This window comes from Miscanthus floridulus, chromosome 8, assembly GCF_019320115.1.
Source record: "Miscanthus floridulus cultivar M001 chromosome 8, ASM1932011v1, whole genome shotgun sequence".
Classification (NCBI taxonomy): Eukaryota; Viridiplantae; Streptophyta; class Magnoliopsida; order Poales; family Poaceae; genus Miscanthus; species Miscanthus floridulus.
This window is the reverse complement of record NC_089587.1, coordinates 229,551,201-229,577,395: the sequence shown is the minus strand read 5'-3', so window position 1 is coordinate 229,577,395 and position 26,195 is coordinate 229,551,201. Positions and strand designations below refer to the sequence as shown.

At 48.0% G+C, this 26,195-nt stretch overlaps 1 protein-coding gene and 2 pseudogenes across 1 annotated transcript; 1 reads left to right on the top strand and 2 right to left on the bottom strand.

Annotated features, from left to right (window-relative positions):
- Positions 1–691: 691 nt before the first annotated feature.
- Positions 692–8,026, bottom strand: LOC136475289 (DEAD-box ATP-dependent RNA helicase 1-like; annotated as a pseudogene).
- Positions 8,027–8,294: 268 nt separating this feature from the next.
- On the top strand, positions 8,295–9,704 carry LOC136470781 (RNA polymerase II C-terminal domain phosphatase-like 4). Its single transcript, XM_066468512.1, has one exon. The coding sequence runs from the start codon at positions 8,295–8,297 to the stop codon at positions 9,702–9,704; it is 1,410 nt and encodes a 469-aa protein (XP_066324609.1).
- A 5,230-nt stretch (positions 9,705–14,934) lies between these two features.
- Positions 14,935–15,973, bottom strand: LOC136475287 (protein STRICTOSIDINE SYNTHASE-LIKE 10-like; annotated as a pseudogene).
- Between the last annotated feature and the right edge of the window lie 10,222 nt (positions 15,974–26,195).

The window sequence follows — 26,195 nt, the reverse complement described above, 5'->3', positions numbered from 1 at the left end:
GTTACTTTGACATTTCCCAATCAATGTCTTTTCTCGAATACGCATGAGTGTGCATATCATTGTATTAGAAGAAAGAGTTTATAATACAAGAGTTCCGCTGCCGGCCGTTAGTTTTTGTGTACGCTACATTATGAAAAACAACGTTCCTAATCCATGGCTATCTTGACGACGTCCTAGCCCTGCACCAGCCTAATCCATGGCTATCTTGACGACGTCCTAGCCCTGCACCAGCGCACCTAGCCCACATGCTCCGGCCTGAATCCATTAGAAAACCACGGGCATTTCCCAATCAATGTCGCTAAATAATTGAGTGAAAACCACGGGCCTGACAAAGACAGAAAAGGGATATGCCAAGCGTAAAGCATAACTGAAAGGCCATGAGAGTGCCGATATATTGAGGTGAATGCAGCCAACTTTTCTTTTGGGTGGCCTCCTTGCAGCCATAAATGCACAGTGAATGATGAACACCACACAAGGAAGATAAGGTACTTTTCCAACTGTCCAAGGCCGAGAAATTTACTGTGTCATTCATCAAAATGGATCGGCCTGTTGCTGGCATGGCGAAAGCTGTTTGGAGATGGGACAGCACAATGAACAGCAGACGTATGAAATCATCGCCCTTAACTTTGGGTATCCATGATGGACCATGAGCCGGCTGCAGAATTGTTGGGGCTGAGAACAACCTTAGAGGATCACGGGCATCTTAGAAAACTTGGGACCAGTAAGATAATCGACAAGCTATATATGCTGGCAGCCAGAAAGAGAAGTATAAATCGTAGCAGTAGATGACCATGCTTGTAAAACTACTACACTCAACATTAGAACTTCTGAACAGGTAGGATCCTTCAAGGTTTCATTCTCAAATCTGAATAGCTAAACAAGTCAGTGCTGACTACTAGCAGCCTGTTCGCTTGAACTTATCAGCCATGGAACAATGTTTTTCTCTTATAACAAATCAGCTTTAGCCGGCTTGTCTGCCGCAGAAACCATCAGCCGGATGAGTATAATTAAAGAAAAGATGCTGGATATTTTTCATTTCTCATTAGTTATGCTGATTGTAAAATTTTCCTCGCACAACTGGAAGCTATTTCTACACAATATTCATGGATTCACTCTCATTATATTTGTGAATTCAAAAGCTTTCGAGACAGTGGAGCGTGACTTCAGTCAAGTAGTACCATATAAAACCATCTTTTGTTAGTGGAGAATAAAATGTCTGAACTGTACGACCTTATAAGAGAGAAAACAAATGAAGAAAGCAGAAAATTAACAGAACTCTATTTGATCTAAGGGGTTGGTTCAATTAACAAGCTAAATGGTTGAACAAATATTTGGCTCAAATTTTCAAGCCCAAGACAGAATAACCAGGCTCAAATTTGACTAACAAAAGCCAAGCATACTTCAAATTGTAGGTTTAACATGCCCCATTCTAGCTCATGCTTTGAACTGGGAATCAATTGCCTCCTCACATTTCTTCCCTGTTGATGGATCATCTTATTAATTGAAGGGCAAACATATGTATGCCAGCATCATGACACTGAACATAACAGGAAAAAATGGTACTGTGGAAGAAAAAAAATGCACGACATCTCAGAAAGTAGGTCTCACCGAAACTTTGTAGAAAATGCAGGTGTAACGTCAAGACGTTAGAACTAAAGCACTATTGCTTTCATTACTGATTTGATCTCTTCCGTTTAGAAGCACCTGGCATTTTATCTCCTAAATTAGATTTCTTCGCTGCTTCCAATTCCAGTGATTCTTCCAGTTTCCTCAGAGCTTTTAACAACCGAACAAGAAGATAAAAACAGTTAGAATGGGTGTAGCATTAAAATGGATGACAGGTAACTAAAAGGCAGCATATCCCAAGTACAGAATTCTATTGATTCCTCAGGCAATGAATGAAGACTGCAGCTAGCATTGTCTGCCTTCTTGAGCATTTTGTCAAAAGTTTTAACCTACAAATTATTTGATTCAGCAACCGAGATAGACATAAAACATTCATGCTGGATATTCTAATTGGAGGTGTTTTGGGTATGATCCAATTTGGGTGTTCTTTTGGTAATGAAAAGGAGGCATCTGGTAGTGTCCACTACATAGTTATGTTTCACCCTATAATGGACATCAAAGTGTTTTATGTATTCTTAAGTCCTAAGGTAAATCCGGAAGTCCCCGTGTTTAGTAGTTAGTAGTTAGTACAGAGCAGTGGCCCAGTAACATCTTTCTACTCCAAATCATATGATACTAAACTGACATTCACCAGGGCAACAAATACTCAACTTGGTGTTTGTGTCTAACCCCAGTGATACGGCTGTACTGGGATGAGAACAAGATTGCAGATTTTTTTACATATATAATAACAGGCATGTTAATAAATCAACTCACTGCAACTTTTGCATGGGAAAGCTACCTATTATTGTCCGGCAGAGCATTATGCCATTACCTCATGCTTTCTTAAAAAGGTGAAGCAGGAACCAGATTCCCCTGCTCTAGCAGTCCGACCCGCTCGATGTATGTATGTTTTCACATATGGTGGCATATCATAATTGATAACATATCTTAAACCATCAATATGTATTCCACGAGCCATTCTATCTGTGCCAATTAGAACATCGATTTTCCCTTCCTTGAAGGCCTCCAGTGCCTTCCTGCAAGAGAGATTCAACTAATATCATGGCATCAGAATGGTCACGTAAGATACTAATCTCTATTATTATAGAAACAAACTTGATATTTATCCCTAGTTTAATTAAAAAAATCCATCACTTTTCTAATCTACTATTTTATCTGATTTGTTCCTAATTCATGACCTATTCTTAATTTAACCATCCGCATGGGCCTAGCTCATGGTTATAACATCCCATAACTATTAATGTCTAAAGGTGAGAATGAGTTCAACTTCAAAGTATAATTCTAATTCACATTCATGTAAACCAAAAAATTATAACTCACAACAGTAATTAAGGCAGACCCATGAAGAGGCATCCCCATTCTTTTAATTTTGTAATCTTGATCATGGCCTTATTTTTACTGGTGATTGCTCATGTAACTAGCGTGGCCCTGGTGGGCGCTACACGCTACTTTGTGTGTGGCCTGTATGAATCATTTTGGACTCCTTTTCCTCTTAATATCTGCAGTTCTGTGCGTTCAAACAGGAAAAAAAAAACTTGATATTGCTACTCACCTACAGCTACAAGGCCACAACTCAAACGTGAATATGCATGGAATTGTAATGTGGATAGCTTACCTTCGAGTAGATTCACGCTGCAAGTGTGAATATTCACTGAATTTAAAGGGTAAGTTTTCAAAAAAAACACAGTAAAGTGCTTAGTCTGTGACTTGATTCCACAGATGAGGTAAAAACTAAGCACTTATTCCCTTGCAGTTCTTGGAGAAGAACGATGAGAGAGTGGTTTTAAGTTTGATTTACAGATCTGCAATAGCAACATAGAACAAATCTGAGTGACTATGCACCACAGAGTTTCCAACAGTAATTTTACACCTAAGGTAAATGAGCTACAAAGACATAAGAGACAGACCAGTTTGTAGGAATCAAGTTTTGTAGGAATTCTATAACGCTTCTTCCCACTATTCAACAACAAGGGATGGTGCAATTCGAGTTGGGATAGCTTGCTAGGATCTTGAGTCAGTGTAGCAGACAAAACTATCTTCACCAACCTTGGATAGCATTTACCTTTAAACCCACGCTCCACACCCCTACATGATACATAGTAGGTTAACTAAATCCTAGGCCAAAATATAGTGCACCTACCTTAAACTATTAATATGAGAAGGACAGGATTGCGATTATGAGTATGAAATGTGATCATTACAAACTACAAAAAGAGGAAAATACACAAGAATTTAATTAGGATTAGGAATTACGATCTTCTAATAGCAGTCAATGGATGAAGTAGAGTTTTCCCATCAATGTCATGCCAGGAATGATCTTGGCCAGTTGAGTGTGTAAGCTGGATCACTGTTGGCAACCAGGATTGATAAGCCTCTCTTAACATTCTATCTGTCTCATCAATGACCTAAATCCATAATAAGTGAAATATGACGAGCTAGTAAGTTGGAAAAGTATAGTCATGATAAGGTTCAAGCAGTCTCATAAATGCCAAAACTTATGTTTAGACAAATACTACAGACTGCTGCATTTGAAGTCCAACAATTCCATGGAAACAACAAGGGCAGCATATGTTATATTGTGTTGCAAGTTGCATGGTTCCAAAAGGCATACACAGCAAGGATCTAGAATAAGAGGTAATCTGGTCGAAATTGAGTTCCAGTCTTCCAGAGAATAATCTCACTAAATATTTACATGGCATGTTCCTTTCACATTTTTTGTGTACAGTCTACTAAGCGTGCACATACTACAGCAATTTTTCAAGGCTTAAACAGACAATTCCATTAAGGAGGAGGGCAGTAGATTCAGAGGAAACAAGCAGTATCCACAATGTAAGCAGGCAAAGCATTAAGGAGATGTAGAATGAATTATGCAATAAAATTCCAATAAGCCTACCAGGTACTGAAGATGCTCCAGACTGAAACCATTTGTCATGTTAATGTGATCCATCAGTCTTCCAGGGGTTGCCACCAATATATCAATTTTAGTCCGTGGTTCCATTTGGACATATTCTTCATCAATAGTTGGGTAAAACTCTTGTTTGGGCTTCCGGACAAGACTAGAAACTTCATCTGCTATTGATGATTGACCAACTGCTGAACCTACTGACAAGCCCACCACAGGAGCAATAGCATCAAAAACCTCTTTAACCTGAAATCGAAATAAGAAAAAGGCAGTACTTAAATTTGTTAAATGGACTACAATGAAATGGATAAGTGTCTGACTCAAATGTTGAAGCATGGATTATAGGAAAGATAAATTTCAAAAAGGCACTGAAATCGCACAAACCTGCAAGGCTAAATCCCATGTAGGAAGCACAACCAAAGCTCGTAAGCACCTTACTTTCCGTTTGCAGAGCATTTGCACAATAGGTAGGGCATAAGCAAGAGTTTTGCCAGATCCAGTTGGGGAGTTGATACAGATATCCCTCTCAAAAGCGCCAGGACCAATTGTTTCCAGCCAAGCTGCTTCTTGAACCGGGAAAAACGATTCAATTCCCATTCTCTGCAAAGCCTCTGCCAGTCTACAATGGTAAAAACATACCCATCAGACACTCTCCTAGCTTACTTATTTCTAATAAATCACCATAATGAAGAGACACTTTCCTAGCTTGATAAATTAACTGCACTGAAAATACATTTGAAAATTTATAGTGAGCGAACCAAAATACTAAGGTACCATGAGGTGTGTCTGGCGGCACAAACCAATTTTTTCGATGTGCACCCTGTTTTCTATCTGATCTCCTATTTCCCTCACTCGCTACATCTGTGCCTCGTCCCGTCAGCCCAAGCAGAGGCGCGGACAGACAGCGGTGCTACGCTATGTAGGGCTAGGGAAGGTGCAGGATGCACAGCGGGGTTTAGGGCCTGGCATGCAGCCATGGGAGGTAGCGCTGAGCTGCCCTAACATCGGCGCATGTATGGGGATGGCAGCGTGGCCAGCAGGTCCAACGACCTTGCCGGCAGCACACTCACTCATCGCTCTACTCCTCAGCGGATGAGTTATTGGCTATTCAGCATGGTATGTCTCTCCAATCCCAGTTCCCTTCCCGTTGGTCATGGTCAGCAGTAGAATTCCTCCTTTATATTTGTTGTCTTCACTGTTCTTCTCAGGTCTGTTTCTCGTGCTTGCTCTCTTCATTTTTGCAGTCAAATGAGATGCAGAGAATTGATGGGTTCTTAAGCAATGCTAGACTGCAAGCTGTTCCTGATGGATGATGCTGTGGTGCGGCAGTGGTTTGCTGTGGGCAGTAGCGATGCAGAGGATGTGAGTTGGCGTTGGTTCACGTCGGTTGTCGATGGCCAGGTTGTGCACGTGCAGCATTGTTTGTTGGCAGCAGGCAGGGCATTAGCCAGGTCTGATGGCTTGTGGGTGGTGATTTGGGAGGAACAGGTGATTGATCAACAGTGTCATTGCATTGTTCATTTCTGTTTTCTCCTGCCAATTTCATGGACCTTTGCGGTTTTGTGAGATTTGTTGGTTGTGCTTGCTCATTTTTTTGTTTTTGCATCAGTTGAGATTTGAAAGAATGGATTCATCTTATTGTCATGTCAATTGCAGGTTGCTCCCTACGGAGGATATTGTGGTATGTGGAGGATATTGTGATGTGCCACCAGTGGCTGGGGACCTACAGGTGGTGATCAGGGAGGAGCAAGCGATTGTAAGAAGTTATGCATATCAATAGTTTCATTTGATTGTCTCCCTGTTAATACACAATCTCAACTGAAGCTAAATATACCAACTATGTTTATATGGCCTTTACTTCCTGTTCCTACACAATCTCCATTCTTTGTTAACATCTGCCATACATTTCATATCCATGTGCACTGCAAGTGTATATATATTAAGGAAGGCTAGATTAAAACCTGAAGGGGGAGGAGAAAGAAAAGGAAGGATGTGAGTTGTTTTTCAGTAACTTGCTTGTCAGTTCGATTCTCAACAAGTTGCTGCAGCTTCTGGTTTGATCGTGTGCCGTTGCTAACCTTTGTTTGCTGTGTTTCGGCTTTCCTCTTCAGTTTGTTTTTCGAGAGGTAACTCCCTATTACTGTTGTAACTCATAAAACTCTTCCTCTTAATGAAAAACGTGCCTCGTGGCACAGTCGAGAAAAAAAAGTACAGATTCACGATATGTTGTTACAGCGATATCCTGTTCTGGCCGCATGCATTTGACAAGGTCTCGAGACAGTTTATATTTAGGTTTTAGTTGAGCTATGAAGCCGCTACTCTCCAGTTTTAGGTCGTTTAAGGTCTGTGTTGAAATTCTACAACTAAATCACTTCTATGTTGTTATAATGAAGTGGTCAGATCAATGGCTCTGCTGCTAACGTGGAGTATGGGTTCTTTTATCTAAGATTCCAATGAAGTGGATTTGTACTACCAAGCCTACTAAATTAGGAAGTGACATAATCCTTGCATATGGATAATTGCACTCAATTTGATCGTTTCAACTATTCTTCTAGAGACAAACATACTCTGTCATAATTTTGGCATGCTCCATGCAGCAAATCTATATAGTAAATAGGGACTGATTAGATCTACATATTTTTCTAGGATAATCCTCAAAATAATGTTTCCATGGTGCAGCTATATGGGTCAACAATTTCTAATTTACAGAATCCAACCCCTCCACAAACTACTCTACTGGCTGCCCTGCGGCGTCATCCTCCCTTTTCAGATCACCTTGCAACGGCACTGATTTAGTTTTCCATCAACACTCGAGCTAATGACGCCTGAGTTTTGTTCATGCTCACTTTATTTTTATCATTGCCGTTTATTTAGGCTCTTTTGTCATGCTAGGACATACACACATTTGATTGTGTCACTACAGTTGAAACTTGAAAGAGTACCTCAGACCTAACGAATCACAGAAACAATAGCCACCATCCAACACTACAGTTTCTGCGTGCAACCAAGTAAGGCAAGCTAAATTCCAAGAACATAAAAATCTAACTCCTCGAGAGAGAACTAAAAGTATCCGCACTGTAATTCCCCACCCGCTTACGAACAGCAAAATAAAAAAGGGCGACAGTTGCTTCTGAGCAGCAACCAAAACTAGTTAGTCGCCAGTTGAAGCGATCACGAGGGCAACGCTGGAGCATGGGAGTGCACCTCGGGTCGAGGCGGGGGAGCTGTGTGACGGAGCAGCCGGAGAAGGTGTCGATCTCGACGGGGTACCGCATCCACGGCAGGTGCGGCACGTGGTCCGCGGGCCCCTCTTCCTCGTCCTTCCTCACCATGGCCACCATCAACGACTGAGCCCGCCTCAGGCGACTATGACAAATCGGAGGAGGAGTCGAAGCCGGCGAGGAGCACAGGTGAGAGGCGGCGCGCGCGGGAGGGCGGGGAGGTGGCTGCGAGTCTGCAACGGCGACGATCCGTTTGCTGGAGCTGCGAATTGGTGGCGGCGTTGCGGCAAAACTAGGGCTCAGAACGGGCCGTGGTTGGTGGGCCGGTGGTCTGCCTTCAGTTGGGCTTCGACCGTTCCACGCTTCCACGCGATGGCAGTTACAAGGAATTCCCAGGTACTGAGTACAAAACCAGGGGAGGCACGCCGCCCGCCGCCCCAACCCGCGCCCATTTCATTTTGCCACCGCTCACCGACCACCTCCTCAACCACCGCTCGCCGGGAGAATCCCGCCGCCGCCGCCATGAGCGAGCTGAAAGCGAGATGAAGCAAAAGCAAGGAGGAAACGACGACGACGCCCCGCGCTGCCCCCCGCATCCTGGGTTCGTCGGCGGGCTCTGCTTCCTGTGCGGGGAGAAGGAGGAAACGGAAAGAGGTGCTCCCGGAGTCGCCGTTGGTCACGAGACGATGAAGCAAGGAGGAGACGGCGACGGCAACGACGACGAAGCGCGCTGCGTTAAGGAGGAGGACACGGAAGGAGGTTCTCCCGGAGCCGCCGTTGGGCACGGGATGATGAAGGAAGAAGGCGACGACCACGGCAACGACGACGCCCCGCGCTGCCCCCCGCACCCTGAGTTCGTCCTGGGTCTCTGCTACCGATGCGGGGCGACGGAGGAGGACGCGGGAGGAAGCGCCTCCGGAATCACGGTCGCGAACATCGACGAGGCCCAAGTCCTGCCTGCTTTGGCGGCGGCGACGAGCATTGCGAGCCCGTCCGACATGGCGACCCTCAAGCGCGAGAGGAAGCTGATCCTCGTCCTGGACCTGGACCACACGCTGCTCAACTCGACGAGGCTCCAAGACCTTTCCGCCCAGGAGCAACGCAACGGGTTCACGCCCTACACCGGGGACGAGCTCCACATGGAACTCTTCAGGCTGGAGTACTCCGACAACGTTCGCATGCTCGTCAAGCTGCGGCCGTTCGTGCGAGGCTTCCTGGAGCAGGCGAGCTCCATGTTCGAGATGCACGTGTACACCTTGGGAAGACAGGGCTACGCGAAGTCGGTCATCGACCTTCTGGACCCGGACGGCGTCTACTTCGGCGGCAGGTTCGTGTCCAGAAAGGAGTCGACCCAGCGGGACATGAAGAGCCTCGACGTCATCCCGGACGCCGACCCCGCCGCGGTGGTGATCCTCGACGACACGGACGGTGCCTGGCCGGGGCATCAGGACAACCTCATCCTCATGGACAGGTACCACTACTTCGCCTCCACTTGCCGCAAGTTCGGCTACGACATCCCCTCCCTGGCGGAGCAGGGCCGGGACGAGAGGGAGCAGGACTGCTCGCTGGCCGTGGTGCTGGGCGTCCTGGAGCGCATCCACAAGGCCTTCTTCGATGGCGACCGCGCGGACGTCAGGGATGTGATCAGGGAGGTGCGGCGCCAGGTGCTGTCCGAGTGCACGGTGGTGTTCAGCTATCTGGAGGAATATATGGAGGACTTCCCCGAGGACACCCTCATGAGGACGTTGGCCGAGCGGCTCGGTGCCGCCTGCCAGAAAGACGTCGACGAGACGGTCACCCATGTCGTTGCGGAGGATCCGGGGACCCAGAAGGCGCAGTGGGCGCGGGAGCACGGCAAGTTTCTCGTCAACCCGGAGTGGATCAAGGCGGTGAGTTTCCGCTGGCGCCGGGTAGACGAGCGAGGGTTCCCGGTGACCGCCCGTGAGAGTTGAACGGCGTCACGTCGTGCGGCTTCCGATCCTACAGCTAGCGGTAATGGCGTTGTTAACCTTCGTGCCTTAGAGAATTGAATGCTTCAGATCGTCGATGCTAGTCTTTGTTGATTCACTCATCACTCCGGACAATCTTTGTTGGAAAAATCAGTAGTTTCAGGCTTTCAGCGGAACGTCATTCTGTTCAGTTACTGTCAGGTGTTCAATCTCAATTCGCAGCACCGAAGTTTGAAACGACGAGATCATTTTGTCTGTCACTGTTAAAAATGCAAAAACTCTGATGATGTGTACTAGGAGAGGCATATGTGACATACTGACATGCCCACGGTTAACCTCAGCGTGGCTTGCAGTGCTGCAGTTAAATTTTCTTGAGATGATGACCGCATGTTTGTGTGATCAAATTTCGTTGGTGTGCTGCAGTTAAATTCTCATCGGGTTTTGACTCTGATGTGCTTCAAATTTCCTTGAACAGTGCATAACTGAAGTTGTACTTGCAAATTGCAATACAAATCTGGTGCTGAGAATTGTTGCAGCGGCTAGTCTTTGTTGATTCACTCCGGCCAATCACTGTTGGAAAAATCCGTAGTAGTGACTGTCCCGGTTCAGTAACTTCAGCGGAATGTCATTCTGTACAGTTACTGTCAGGTGTTCAATTCCAACAACGAGTCTGAACTATGAAATCATCCTGACGCTTTTAATGATGCAGTGCACTTTCTATCTCTGTTAGAATGCATATATTTTGATGATGACCTAGTACATCACGCGTGTGGCATGCCTACGTATTAGTACATTGTAAATCCCTGCGTTAGTATGGCTCAATGTACCGCAGTTAAATTCTTAGATGATGACTGTGTATTCGTAAGCTTTGGACAGATATGCTTCAAATATGATTCAAAGTTTCCTCACTCGAATTTTTCTGCCTGATTCAAGGATGTCACTTTTTTTTACCCGAAATGCTATACAACACACATTTGTTTTAACACAAAAAAAAAACACATCGATTTTTTTGTATCTCTCTCCTTCTCTCTTTCTCACCGGTGACCACCGGCGCCGGTGACCGGCGAGCTCGCCCCAACGCCCGCGCCGGCCATGGCAGTGGCCACTACGGGAGAGCCTGGCTTTGCCGAGTGTCGCCGGCTTTGCCGAGTGCTAAATGTCGGGCACTCGGCGAAGACCGGCACTCGGCGAAGACCGGCGCTCGGCAAAGAGCCTCTTTGCCGAGTGCCGGGCACTCGGCAAAGGACGGCCCTCGGCAAAAAGCTAACGGGGTACTTGCCGTCAGCTTTCGCCGAGTACCCCCGTTAGGCACTCGGCAAAGAGTCTTTGCCGAGTGCCAGAGTTGGGCACTCGGCAAAGTTTTTTTTTGTTTTTTGCCTCAAAACTTTTTCTTCAACCCTTACCCATTAAGTTGAAGTACATCCTCAAATTTGGCACATTTCTCGATCTTTTTGCTATATATCCTTAATTTATTTCATTTAATTGCATTTTTTCGGAAAATGTAAGTTTGAACTGCAGGTGCATCGAATCATGGAATTCGACGAGTGGAAAAATGATATTCGTGTTACTTATTGTATTTTGAGGCCGTTTCCAGGAGCACACCCGAAGTTTCAAACATCTCACGCACGAAACATGGCGACAAAATTGCGGGTGAAGTGTTTTTTAATTATATAAAATGCAAACGAAGTTCGAAAATCATGAAACTTGGTAACACATCTTTACATCACATGTGGAGGCTATGGTAAAAATTTGAGAACATTTCACGCACGTTGTCACGTAGGTTGGTTAGAAACCTAGACATCTCACGTGTGATCTGCGGCACTCGGCAAAGAGGTAAGTTTTTTTCTTTTAAGTACGGTTGTTTCTTTTAAAAAAAAAGAAAACTCTTTGCCGAGCGCCATATCTACGGCACTCGGCAAAGATATTTGAAAAAAAAAATTAAAAATCCTTTGCCGAGTGCCAGTTCGTGGGCATTCGGCAAAGGAAAGGAAATGTCCTACGGCCGGCCCACCCCGAAGCCCCATCGGCCACACACACACCAACACGCCCCCGCACTCGTCTCTGTGACCCGCCGCCGCCGAGCCCCACCCCCGCCGCCGAGCCCCGCCATCGCCGACGACCCCCGCGCCCCCATCCCCGAGCCGCGTCCCCGCCCTACGCCCCTAGCACCGCCGCCCCGCCGCCCGCTGCTGTGGGCCCACGCCGCGCCGGCGGCCACCGACCCCGCCGCTCTGGCCTGCCTGCCCCACCCGCACGCCCGCCTCTCCTCCCCTCCCCTCCCCTCCACGCCCCACCCACGCCCCCACCGGCGCCGCTGAACGTCGGCGGCCCACTGCCGCCGGAGAAGGAGAGGGAGGGCCGCCTTCACCTCCCCTCCCCGTGGGGGCCGCGCCCAGCCCGCCCCCCCTCGTCGTCGGTTCTTGGAGGGGAGGAGGCAGAGGTGAAGTAGGAGGAAGGAGAAGAGGAGAAGGAGGAAGGGGAAGAGAAGGAGAAGAAGAGGAAAAGAAGAGAAGAAGGGGAAGAAGGAGAGGAGGAAGGAGGAAGAAGGAGGAAGGGGAAGAGAAGGAGAAGGAGGGGGAAGGAGGAGGAGTTCTCGGCGTCTTCTTCTGCGCGTGCACGTCTCACCACCGCCCAAGGTATATGCACCGTCCCTTTGTGAATGTCGGCCTTCGTGCCGTGAATGTCGGCCTTCATGCCGTTGTGAATGTCATGGATGTCGGCCTTTGTGCCCTTGTGAATGTCGGCCTTCGTGCCGTTATTTTTTGCAGGTTTTGGAAACCTCCCTGTATAGGGGAGGTTCTGCCGAAATTTTCAACTTATAGTATTGTGTTTCTTGTTTTGCAGAGCAGGACCTGTCGGAGGGGACCCGTAGTACCTAGGCGACCCTGATCATCTTCGTCGGTGCTACGGTCCTGCCTACACAGCCTCGCCTCGCCACTGCACCGACTCGCCACTGCCCCGCTAGCCTGACTCCACCGCCACCCTAAGTATAAATAACCTCTCTTCCTTATCGTTGTCGTAGATCGGTGTAACCCAGTTAGGCATCTCCCGTCCGAAAGAGATACGGTTGGAAGTATGCAGATCTTTGCATATGTATAACCGTATCTGTTTCGGATTGTCCACGTTTTCTGGACAGCCCGCGGATGCGTAGACGAGGTTAGTTTCCATGGTCTGCTCCAATCCGAGAGAGTTTTGGCATCACCTCCATGTTGTTCTCCGGATACACACTCTCCCTGCCAGGACGTGTATCTAGAGAACAGCGGGGAGGTGCTGCCGAAATTCTGTCTCGGCTCGGAGTAGACCATGGAAACTAACCTCGTCTACGCATCCGCGGGTGGGATTAGAACCTATCCTCACCTATTAGATAGTAGGAACACCACGTAGATGCAGTTGATCGTTACGTTACTCGTTGATATCTATTTTGTAACATACATGTAATACTTTATAATTTTGTTTTGTTTTGTTTATTTTGCATCTATTTCTAATTACTTCTTTCTTCTTTTTAATTGCAGGTGACTGAACAAAAATGCCGGGTGGCCGGCAGAGGAACCTGAGCTCGTTCTACCATGGAGCCTCCGGTGTAGGAGGAACCTGAACTCGTCGTACATTGGTCTTTACACAACTCTATTTTCTTTGCATTATTGTAACATTAGCTTTGCAACAATTTGTAGGCCTAGGTGGAAGAAGCAAATAGGAGGGCCCAAGAGCTGGAGCTGGGGTTGGTGGCCGAGCGGGGCGCGCGGGAGGCCGACAAACTCGCCCAGGAGAAAAGGTTGGCGGACATTATTGCCTGGATGCAAACTACGACGGGTGCTGCTATGCCTCCTGGGTTAATGGGTCCACCTCAACCTCCTCACTCCGCTACTCCAGTGAGTAATGTCACACATGCAAGGAATTGCTACAATCGCTATTCAACTAATCTTGTCTCATGCAATCTCTTCTCCTATGTGCAGCCTCAGTCGGCGGGTTCGAACAACCCAGCTCAGGGCACTCCGAATGAGCAGATGTTTCCTTCCTCATCGTCAGCAGGATGGCCACATCAAGGGCCGCTTCAGTGAGTAGCGCTTGTAGTTTCATGTCTTGTTCTCTTCGCAATGGATTTCTGTCCGAGACAATGTTGTTGTCATGCATGTGTTATTGTGACATGTGGTGATGGATTTGAACTACTTGTTGAATGATGTGGAATCGTGTCGAATAATGGATGGAATTACTGTGACATGTGGTGAACGGATGTGATTCATGTGGTATGTGTGATGGATTGTGACATATAAGGTGTTGGATGTGGTATATATGTGATGGATGTGATATATATGTCATATGTTGTGTTTGCAGTGATCAAAAGCAAAAAACAAAAAAAACAAAAAAATTTGGTCACTTTGCCGAGTGCCTTTTGCCCTGGCACTCCGCAAAGCTGCCAAAAAATACACTACCAGGTCTCTTTGCCGAGTGCCAGTACCCTGTCACTCGGCAAAGCTGTGTACACTACCATGTGTTTCACAGCTTTGCCGAGTGCCAGGGCTCTGGCACTCGGCAAAGAATTTTCCAAAAAAATATTTTTTCTTTGCCGAGTGCCGTCTCAGCTAGGCACTCGGCAAAGATTTTTTAAAAAAACATTTTTTCTTTGCCGAGTACCGGGTCAGGAAGGCACTTGGCAAAGGATTTTTCAAAAAAAAAATTTCTTTGCCGAGTGCTGAGTCAGGAAGGCACTCGGCAAAGGATTTTTCAAAAAAAAAAGGAAAAGCTTTACCGAGTGCCTTCCTGACCCGGCACTCGGCAAAGACGTCGTCAACGGCTGATGACAATTTTCTTTGCTGAGTGCCGTCCTGGCACTCGGCAAAGCCTTTGCCGAGTGCCCGACAAACGGCACTCGACAAAGAACCCTTCGCTGGATGCGGCTTTGCCGTTTGCTCTTTGCTGAGTGTGGCACTCGGCAAAGCCTTTGCCGAGTGCAATAGGGCCTTTACCGAGTGCCCCAGGCACTCGGCAAAGAGCGCGTCTCCAGTAGTGGGCAGTGGCGGCGGCAGCGGATCTGTGATTTGTCCTTCCATAGAAAAAAATTGTGATCTGTGGAGGCTGGATATAGAAGAAGGGTGGAGGCTGTTGGATCTTAATCCTATGGAAAAAAAATTCATGTGTTGAAACTACATAAAACACATAGTTTAAAAATTATGCCCTTAAAACATAACACGACATATAAATTCCAAACGGAAAACACAATTACAAATCGAAGTCACTAGTATTCCCTAACAACGGCGACATATGGTAGTTCTACGAAGCCCATGTACAGCTTTCCGCCTTCCCTCTCCATCACCTCCGTTGGCCTCACGCTCTTGGGCCCTCTCATCACCTGGACCACCTGCCCGTCGGCCCTGACCCTGACCGCCAGCAGGTGGCTGTCCGAACCAAAGGGCAGCTCCATCTTCTCTCGGTGCAGTGCCACCCAAAACCCTCCTCTGTCATCGGCCCTCACATTGTCAGGGTAGCCTGGCAAGTCAGCGAGGTGCTCAGACATGCCCGCTTTGGGACCCTTGATCCAGTACCTGAGCAGCTTGCATGGCCTGATGAGCATGATCAGGAGGTGTGTCCTATCAGGGCTAATGGCGAGGCCATTGGGGTATGTGATGCCGGTCTGCAGCATGGTGACTTGGCCCGTCTTGGGGTCGTACTTCATGAGGTGGTCGGACGAGTCCCCGGTGGCAGTCACTCTCTCGTGCTGCGACCGCGGGTAGTTCATGCTGCTGTCCGTGAAGAACACGTCCCCGGTGACCTGGTCCACATGTCCACCCCATTGGTGAAGCGGAGCAGAACGCCGTCGACCTCCGCGGCCAGCACCGTCGCCTCACCGCCACCTGGGCCTACGCGCATCAGCCCCTTGTACGCGTCTGCGATGTAAAGGTTGCTGGACTGGTGGTGGAACCGCAGGCCCAGCGGGCGGCCGCACTTGCTCTCGGTGAGCTCCGCCGGCTGAGCCCTAGGCACAGTGCAAGCCTCGGCGTCGTAGCCCGGGCTATACGCGTACGTCGACCAGCCACGTGCGAACCCGTTCCACTTGAGGACGCGGCCGTCGGAGACCCTGCTGTAAGGACCGGCGCCAGCGCCGTTGAAGGCCACGCTCTCCGGACCGCACAGCATCGATCCCCGAAGCGGCAGGTGCTTGCTCCGGCTGCCATCGATGGTGCTCGTTTCGAGATGGGGCGAGCTATGCACGGTAGGAGCAGCAGCAGGTCGGCGAGGCACCAGATCACCAATTTCTGAGCAAGCTTGTTCCCCATGCGGATCACCATGGTTTCTTCCGTCTACGTGGTCTTGGTGACTTCGACCTAGGCTTTGGTTCTCTGAAAGCTTTGGTTTGGCTGAGAGAATCGCCGGGTGCCTCCTCGTTTCACATGGCCTGGGCTATGTCAGCCCATAGGATCACTAGCTCAGTGAGTGAATCACTCATCAGTCTTATCGAACATCCGCTATTGTTGTCGAGCACCCACTAGCTAAGCTGACCACGGATAAGCGTTGTTCGTCCCCACACACTATGGCTAGAGGTTGAAGAAGAGGGAGAACAGAGCATACACACACAGTATAAGACACCAGCGTTGACCGAAGCCCTGTATGGGAGATGACAAATTTGAACTCTCTTTACTGAGTTGCCATGGTAGTCTATTTATACAACTCTATCCATCTAGTCCTAGTACAGCGCACATGCTGTAACAGTAACTAGATAACATACAGGGCTGACTCTGCGCTGGCGTCTTCATGTGTCTACAGTGTTGCAGGTGAGTCGTGCGGCGCCTGCACCTGCACCTGCAGCGGCTATAGAATCACAGTAGGGGGCCTTTTCGGCGCCGCCTTCCGTTACTGTGTTCACACAAGAAAAGCAGTAGTTTATTCTAATAATTCTTTCCCTAAACCTACTGCTATCCCTTGCACCCCTCTATGCCGATCATCTCCTTCAGCTCCGTGAGTCGAAGACGTCCGAGCGGCTTGGTGAGGACGTCTGCGAGTTGCCGACCAGTTTTGACAAACTCGATGACGATCTGCCCTCCATCGACACAGTCCCTGAGGAAGTGAAACTTCACGTCAATGTGTTTACTCTGGTCGTGCAGAACCGGATTCTTCGTGAGGGCGATGGTAGGCTAGTTGTCCACCATTAGTGCTGGTGGGTGAGCTTCCACACCGGTTAGCTCGCCCAGCAGCTGGCGCAGCCACACAACTTGGCCCGCCGCTGTGCCCGCCGCTATGTACTCTGCCTCGCATGTAGATAGCGCCACCACCTTCCGTTTCAGCGATAGCCATGAAATTGGGCCCGATCCAAGGAAGACGAGCACGCTAGAGGTGCTCCGTCGTCCATCAATATCCTCCGCCATGTCTGCATCGCTGAACACAGTGGGCTACAGCCTACTCCTGCTGATCTTGGGAAAGATGATCCCCTGATCCACCGTCCCTTTAACGTAGCGTAGTAGTCGCTTCATCGCAGCCCAGTGATCCTCTCTGGGATCCTCCATGAAGCGACTAACGTAGCCCACGACGAACGCAATGTCCGGCCTCGTGTGGACTAGATAGCGTAGACCACCGATGATGCTCCGGTAGAGTGTTGTATCCACCTTCGCCGTGGTGCTGGCCTTCGTCAGCTTCAGCCGCTCCTCCATCGAAGTCACGCATGGCTTACACTCAGCCATGCTGCTCCTCTCCAATAGCTTGGAGGCATACACGCTCTGACCGAGCATGAGTTCCTCCTTCCCCTGTCTCACCACAATGCTGAGGTAGTAGGAGAGTGCTCCGAGATCGCTCATTCGAAAACGAGCCACCATCTCACGCTTAAAGCCATTGATGTCCTCTGTGCGCGCACTAGTGATGATCAGATTGTCCACATACACGCCGACGATGAGCTCCTTCTTCTCCCGTTGCCGCGTGTAGAACGCGTGCTCGGTTAGGCACCTCTGAAACCCAAGCTCACCCAATGTGGCATCAAGCTTGGCGTTCCATGCTCATGGGGCCTACCGTAGCCCGTAGAGCGCCTTGCGTAGTCAGAGCACCATATGCTCCTCTCCCTTGACGGCGAAACCTAGAGGTTGTCTGACGAAGACCGTCTCCGCTAGCTCAGCGTTGAGGAAGGACGATTTAACGTCCAAGTGATGGATGCGCCAGTCCTTTGCTACTGCCAAGGCTAGTAGCAAACGAACCGACTCCATGCGCGCTACTGGCGCAAAGACCTCCTCGAAGTCTATGCCCTCGCACTGAATAAAGCCTCAGGCGATGAGGTGCGCCTTGTGTTTGACAATGATGCTGAGCTCGTCCCGCTTGACCTTATACACCCACTTCAGCCTAATCAGATGTCATCCTAGAGGTGGATCGACGAGCTGCCATGTCTCGTTTTCCTCAATCGACTTCATCTCCTCCAGCATCGCCCGTTGCCAGTTTCCATCTTGCTCGGCTAGAGCGAATGTGGGTGGTTCCTCTACACTGATGAGCAATAGCTCCGCGTCATTGAGCAGCCAACCAGCCAGTCCTGAGGGTCCTATGCCATCGACGTTGTCATCCAGCCTGCGGAACCGCACCTCCTCACCTTCGTGGTAGGCGTCCACGAACTCAGTGATGTCACTTGGGGTGAGGCGAACTCAATCAGCGTTGATGGAGTTCCCTATTCCACTAGAGTGCTCGGCACAGTACCTAAAGTGCTTGGCACCCAAGGTTCAGTGCCCGGCACTACTTCTGGACTTCTCGTCATAACTCCTGTAGTGTTTGGCCACACTATAGGAGTGCTCAGCCTCATTCTTGGAGTGGTTGGCACTACTACAAGATGTCTTAGCTCCGCCACGAGAGTGCTCGGCACCCATCCTGTAGTGGTCGCCACCACTACAGAACCTCTCGGCACCACTCCTGGCATGCTTGGCATCCCTCCAGGAGTGCTCAGCACTCCTTCTAGAGTGCTCGGCATCCCTCCCGAAGTGCTCGGCACAGTCCTAGGAGTGCTTGGCTCTACCACTGGAGTGCTCGGCACCTCTTCCCTAGCATCTCCACCACCGTGGATGACCAAGTGCTCGACGACGAAGGTGCTAGTGAAGCTACCAGCTTCCCCCGTGCTCGGACTGCTCTAGTCCCAAGCCGCCTCCTCATCGAACACGACATCGCACAAGACAAGCACCTTGTCTCCGTGTGGGTTGTAGAGCCGGTATGCCTTGGTACCCTCCGCGTAGCCCAGGAACACCATGGGTGTGCTCCTATCCTCCAGCTTGGTGAGGTTTAGCTTCGTCTTTCTAACATGGCCGATGTAGCCGAATGTCCAGAGGAAGGACACGCTTGGCTTGTGCCCATACCAAGCTTCGAATGGCGTCTTGCCCATCAGGGCTTTGGTCGGAGCGCGGTTGAGGATGAACACCACCGTGGTCACCGACTCCCCCTAGAACCTTGCCGGCATGCCTTTGGCCTTCATCATGGATCGGGCCATGCTGACCACCGTCTGGTTCCGTCGCTCCACCATGCCATTCTGTTGTGGCGAGTATGGCGCGGTGTGGTGTCACTCCACACCCTGATCTGCGTAGTACGCAGCGAACTCCACCAAAGTGAATTCGTCACCGCAATCAGTTCTCAACACGTGGAGCTTCTTACCGCTCTTGGCCTCCACGCGCATCTTGAACTTCTTGATCGTCGTTGCCGCTTCATATTTGCCCGTCAGGAGTCGCAGCCACATGTAGCGACTGCAATCTTCCACGAGAAGGAGGAAGTACCACTGACCACCGTTTGTAGCTGGCGTGATCGGCCCACAGAGGTTGCCATGGACGAGCTCAAGAGCATCCTTCGTGTGATACTTGGCTGCCTTTGGGAATGGTAGCCTCCTCTGCTTCTCGGCCAGGCAGCTGTCACACAGCTCTCCTCCGTGCTTGATGTGGGGTAGCCCTCAGACTATCTTCTCCAGCCGACCAAGCACGTCAAAGCTGAGATGTCCGAACTGGGCATGCCACATCCACGGTGTCGCAGAACCGACCAATTTATAAGAGTACAAGTACAATGACAGCCCGCAAGCGGTCGCACTGTCATACTTGAACCCATATAAACCTGGTAGTCTATCGAGTACCACGATGGGTCTCGATAAATGATTTATAACAACCAAGATCATACATGATTCAACATACATGTCACATATTACATAAAGTTCATAGATATATTTTCATCATCAGAGTATGAAACAAAGTTATTACAAACCTAGTTTGATAGATAAAAGCTGAAGCAAATTAAGTTTGAAGTAGCATTTGCCAACATAGTTTAATACAGTGCCAAGATAGGATCACAATCCACAAAAGCATGTAGAAGGGTTAAATAAGAAGCCTGCCCAAGGCTTACTCCTCATCCATAGCGGGATAGAAGCAACTCTTGCAATAACCATGATAAACAGTGCCATCTGCAACAATGGGAAATAAAACCCTGAGTACGGTAAGGTACTCAGCTAGACTTACCCATCGTAAACCATAAATAAAATAACTCCAAGGATCATGCAAGGCTGTATAAGTGGAGATAGCTTGACAACATTTTGCATAAAAGCGATTAACTCAGTTATACAATTATGATTCCGTTATCAAGTTGATTATAACTATCCATCTCTAAATTAGAAACTAACCTATGCCAACCATGTGGTATATCATTTAAAAGCATACAATAGTAACCATAGCTGGTATTGGAATTCCATACTCATTCAAACCATCATGTTCCATAACACAGTTACTACGATGTTGGTACTAGCCAAGTTTCTCACTATCCAGGAGAGACGGCGATTCGAATTAATTTCAACCAGCTGGGAATTTATTCCTAACACAAACCTAGACAGACCAGATCATTAGTCACCTTAGGTCACCTTTAGTACAACTCAGGTCCACATTTCACGTGTTCGTACCACGCCGCACAGTCGGGGACACCAAATGCTAGGACGTTCAGGCCTAGCCTGCCCTTGGGCTCAGTCTGGCTCCCTGCAAGGAGCACACAACAGAATGGGACCCAGCCTAAGTTGAGCTACTCGGCTTCGCGGTCGGAAGGAGTTATCCGGCCAGCTAAGTGATAGGCATGCGTTCAATCTTGTCAGAAGCGCCAACAACGGTACGGTCCTTAATTAGCACAGACGGAATCACATGAGTCAACCTACACATAGACTCCGCCCGGTCTCAATTTACATCACCCCATGGTTCTGTTCCACGATAGCAAATATAGCCAACCATGCTCCGGTATCCACCTATATCTCGCAGGTGACAGGAAATCACCCGACTTCTACCGGTGTAAGCATGTCTAAGCATATATTCGATCCTAGACCTACATAGGGTTAACAGTGTATATATCTGGACAAAGAATTTATATGCATCAAGTGGTTCCATTCAACTCTTATAACCTAATGCATCAATCATAAGAACTTGAGTAGTATTTTGTAAAATACTAGGAGACTTAGAATGCTCCGGGGCTTGCCTTTCAGAAAGGACGTGGGACAGTTATTAGGGCACTCCAGAAGCTCTTCTGGGTTCTGCTCCTCGCCTTCGGGAGCTGTGGCTTGAGGATTCTCTGGCTGGTCCCCTTCCTCTACTTCGTCGAACTCCAGCAATGTTATTTCTTCCTCCGATCCTAGATGCATGAAGATGGAATAAGGTATTGCGAATGTATGCATGACAAGTATAATATGATGATACATGATGAATGCATTCTTGTATGTATTCTTAACATCATGGTGCTGAAGTAATAACAAGTGTATCGTGTTTTACTGAGTATGTGCATATCTCTTCTTGATTATTTAATTAACTACTTCAACAATGCATCTACTATATCACCAAACAATAGCTACTCATTTTACTCATAACTGAAGTTATACTTATCCAAATGCTGTGATCTTGGACTTTCTGGAAAGATTATAAAATTGTCTACAACTCTTATTTAATAACCAAAAGCTAATTCACAAATTATCTTAACCAAAACAGACAAGCAATCTAGTGCTGTCTAGAAATTCTAGAGAGTAAGCAATTCAGAAATACTAGCTTTAAACAGCTATAACTCCTAAACCTTTTGGCCTAAGGTCCTGAAATTTTAACACAAGATACATGAAGAAGTTATCTACAACTTTGTTATTAACCATGTTTACAGCAAACATCATTTTCATTATGCAACACACCAAACTACCAAATCTGTCCGAAAACCCTCCCATCTTGAATTACAAAGCAACAATACTTTTACATCAGGTAAGCATTCAAATTTTTGACAACACAAAGCCTACCAACAGTTCAAGCATACCAAATACACTCAAGAAAACATAATCGTAAAGCCCAAACTATTTATTTAAATGCCTTTATTATTTTTATTTAGATACTTAGGTTAAATAATAAACATATACCAAATGTGTATCATAAATTCTCAAAAATTTACAGTGCCTTACTAATGCTACCAAAAGACTACTATAAAAGTTTCATGCCATTCTACCAAGTAAAAAATCCTATGCAAAAATGACAAGGCAGAAAGGCTTGAAACAACATAAATATAAAACCCTAGTGAAATGTGTCAAGCAACAGATTTTATATTTTTCTTAGCATCCATATGGTACTAGGACAACCTCCAACAAATTTCATGAATATTGGATCCATAAATAATTTATAAAAATTCATACAAGGATTACCTAATTATAAAAGAAAAATCTATAACTACCAATCTATACATGCACTGACCCTCATATTTTTACTAGAGCTCATACATGTCAAGAACAGCTTGCCACAAAAATTTCATAATTTTTGAAGCACAGGAACCCTAGATATAAAATAAACAAGTTTACATGCATTCAAAAACACATTTCAAGTTTCAATTTAAATCTTCCAAAAACTCTACTGAAAATGCTAATATCATATTTTTCCTAAATACTACACTTCACCAAGATCCTAACAAATTTTGAATCACCAAATTTGGATCTACACAACTGGAGATATAAAATTTACAAAACCGCATGAAATCAGGGATTAAATGAGCTATCCTAATACTTTTCAGTCGATGACAGGCGGGACCCGCCTGACAGGGGACCCCACGCGTCAGTGACACAGAATAGGGCAGCGGCGCTGCTTGATACTGCGCGGCCATGGCTCGTCGACGGCGAGCTTCACCGGCGATGGCATCTACACATCATGACCCCCACAACCTCCCGGACCTATTGACCTACTTGACCGAGCCTATCGTCGAAGCTAAGCACGGTGGCGGCATTCATGGTGGCACGACGAAGCCGGACAGCGGCGCTACACCGGCGGTGGCCATGGTGACTCAACCTAAAGCTCGAACGAGCATCCACTAACCCTGGCAAACCTAGCGCACAAGATTACGCGGAGAAAGGTGGACTGAGGCTCTCCATCCACGGTGATGGACGCGGCGGTGATGCTCCGGCGAGGTCCGCACGGCAAAATGGCTTACCGAGCGTGGCTAGGGGAAACGATTGCAGGCGTGGCGTGACGGCGGGATCACGGAGGAGCTATTACGGTGGCAATTGGGCGATGAGGCATGAGCTTGTGCTGGCTATGGTGACGGCGGAGGTGGGGAAGTGCTCGGCTGCTGCTGCGGTGCTTCGGCCGGTGAAGGAGGGGCAAAAAAACAAAATGGTTGTGCAGGGCTTGAGCGGGCGAGGGCAGGGAGTGATAAGGCGCGCTCTGGCCTGGCTTGGCCGCACGAGGCAGGGCACCGACGACGCGCAGCGTGCCTCGGCTCCATGCGGCAGCCATCGTCTAAAGGCGGTCGGCCACAGACGCCGATCGTTTCAGTTTGTCAGAGCACCCAATTTCGGCCTGACAGCGAGTTTTTGTGAAGCCCGATCTCTCAAACCGTGTAGTATTAGTGCATGCAATCTAAACAAAAGTGGTAGCTCTATGTACCAGTTACATTTTCTCTTCAAGAATCATGTGCTAACTCGCAACCAAAACTAAGTTAAATCCTCCCCAAGGTCAGCTCGTCAGACTATCTAAAAACCCAGACTTAGAAAATTTTTCTAAGTGTAGCAAACAGTGCATTTGTGATTTTTGTGAGCTCCAAAAGACTAAGCTATGCACCTTATCATCACATGACCCAAAAATAAAAGTTGTTCCCCATATCAAATACTACAACTTTGCTTTAGTGACCACCTACATGCAAAGTCTCTAGCACATAGTTCAAACTTGGTCAAACATGCTACATTCAAAAGATGGTATACATTCAAACTAGGGCTTAGTGACCAAATTGCCCTTAACCATGAATACCAAAGTTGTTCAAAATGATACTCTAAACATGTTTAAGCTATTTGCAAGGTCACACAATCATTTCATGCATTGGTCACACATAGGGCTATCCAGGTCAACACATATAACATTACTTAAGTGCTTGATCATGAAAGGTGACCTTCATGAACAATGTTCCATTTGCTAACCTAAGTGTTGCTAATATGTTTTTGTGCCTCATATCAACCATCTACATGTATTCACTCATGATCATATGCATATATACAAAGAAACATAAAATAACAAGTAATGTTGCACATGTTTCAATCTCATGTTTCAATTGTAAATGTTTATATATGAATGGTTGATGCTCATGCTCATGCTATGCAAGTCAAATTGTGCAAGGCTAACACCTAGGGTGTTACACATGGTTCCTCAGAGTGCCTTACCGCCAGGCATACCGGCTGCTCTACCTTTAGGTCGAGCAGGTACAACTGGTTCAGAGACCTCTAAACCTTGGCAAGAAGTCGCTGCTCCTGGTCCCTGATCCTAAGGACTCCGTCCTTGATCAGTACCTCGCTACCACGCTCATCTAGCTGACCAATGTTGATGATGCTAGAACGTAGCTGCGGGATGTAATATACATCCGTTAGCGCGTGGTGCTCCCCGTTCTAGCACCTGAAGATGATGGTGCTATGCCCTTGGATAGCCACCCTTGAGCCGTCACCAAACTTCACCGTACCGGTAACATCATCGTCGAGCTCAGAGAAGGATGCCTTGGAGCCCATCATGTGGTTGCTGGCACCGGAGTCCAGATACCACCACTGCTCCTAGTCGGCACCCACATGTCTGAGGTGGACTTGGGCGCGTGGTTCGTCAAGGTTGACAATCTTCAAGGACTTCCTAGGTCCTTCCACCATCGTCGTCTCTTCCTTCTCCTCGGCCTCGATGTCATGCAGTACATAGAATGTTGCCATCAGGATAGTGGCCTCATCCTCATCATCAGCTTACGCCAGATGAGCCTCAGCCTTCTTCTCCTGCTTGCGATTTGGGCACTCCCATGCCCAATGGCCCATCTTCCCATAGCACCAGCAGGCATTGGGGTCGACCTGCTTCTTATTCTCCGAAGAAACCTTGCCACAATGCTTGCCATCGCGACCGCGGCTGGAGGAGGATGCCTTCTCGAAGTTCCTCTAAGCAGCCCACTCCTCTTCTGTCAACAACAGTTTGTCGCTATCCTTCATTGCTGTCGCCTACTCCAAGCGCTCATCCACCGCCCATAGATGGCCTGTCACATCCTCAATGATGAGGGTGGACAAGTCCAGCATCGTCTCTATGGAGAGAGCGATCTGGATGTACTTTGCCGGCATAGAGTGGAGGTACTTGGAGACCGCCTCCTCTTCATCGATGGTGACGCCATGGCTCTTTAGCTTGCTGATGGGCGTCTACAGGCGGAGGGAGAAGTCCTCCACTATTTCACCATCCTTGAACTTGAGGTTGGCGTACTCCTGCTTCAGAAGCTGGGCCATTATCTTCTTTGCGTGGTCGGAACCAACACACATCGTCGCAATAGCCTCCCACGCCTCCTTAGCCGAGCTCTTCACCCCCAACGGCTTCCTGTACTCCGCAGGTACAACAACGAGGATAGCCTCCAACGCTGACATGTCATCTTCCTCATTATCGGTGCTCTTGTCAACAACATTCTAGAGCTGTCGGGCTCTGAGCTTGACCTTCATGGTCATCGACCACTCTCCATAGTTGGTGCGAATCAACGTCGGCCAACTGGTGCCGCTGACCTCCCGCACCGTGTGAACAACAACCTTCGGTCGTGGCTAGGCAGCCATAACAGTGCCACTGCTATCGCCCATCTCCGAACCACCCGTCATCGCCAGCGGTTAGTCTAGCGACGACGCTTGTATGGCTCTGATACCACTTGTTAGCCCACAGGATCACCGGCTCAGGTGAGTGAACCACTCACCAGTCTTGCCGAGCACCCACTAGCTAAGCCGACCACGAACAAGCGTTGTTTGTCCCCACACACTATGGCTAGAGGTTGAAGAAGAGGGAGAACAGAGCATACACACATAGTACAAGACACCAGCGTTGGCCGAAGCCCTGTATGGGAGATGGCAAATCCGAACTTTCTTTACTGAGTTGCCGTGGTAGTCTATTTATACAACTCTATCCATCTAGTCCTAGTATAGCGCACATGTTATAACAGTAACTAGATAACATACAGGGCTGTAACAGTAACTAGATAACTCTATCCATCTATTTATACAACTCTATCCATCTAACCCGTGCTCACCGGATG

What these genes read in the sequence shown, in the direction of transcription:
- LOC136470781 (XM_066468512.1), top strand. Translation starts at nt 8,295, where the DNA reads ATGAAGCAAAAGCAAGGAGGAAACGACGACGACGCCCCGCGCTGCCCC.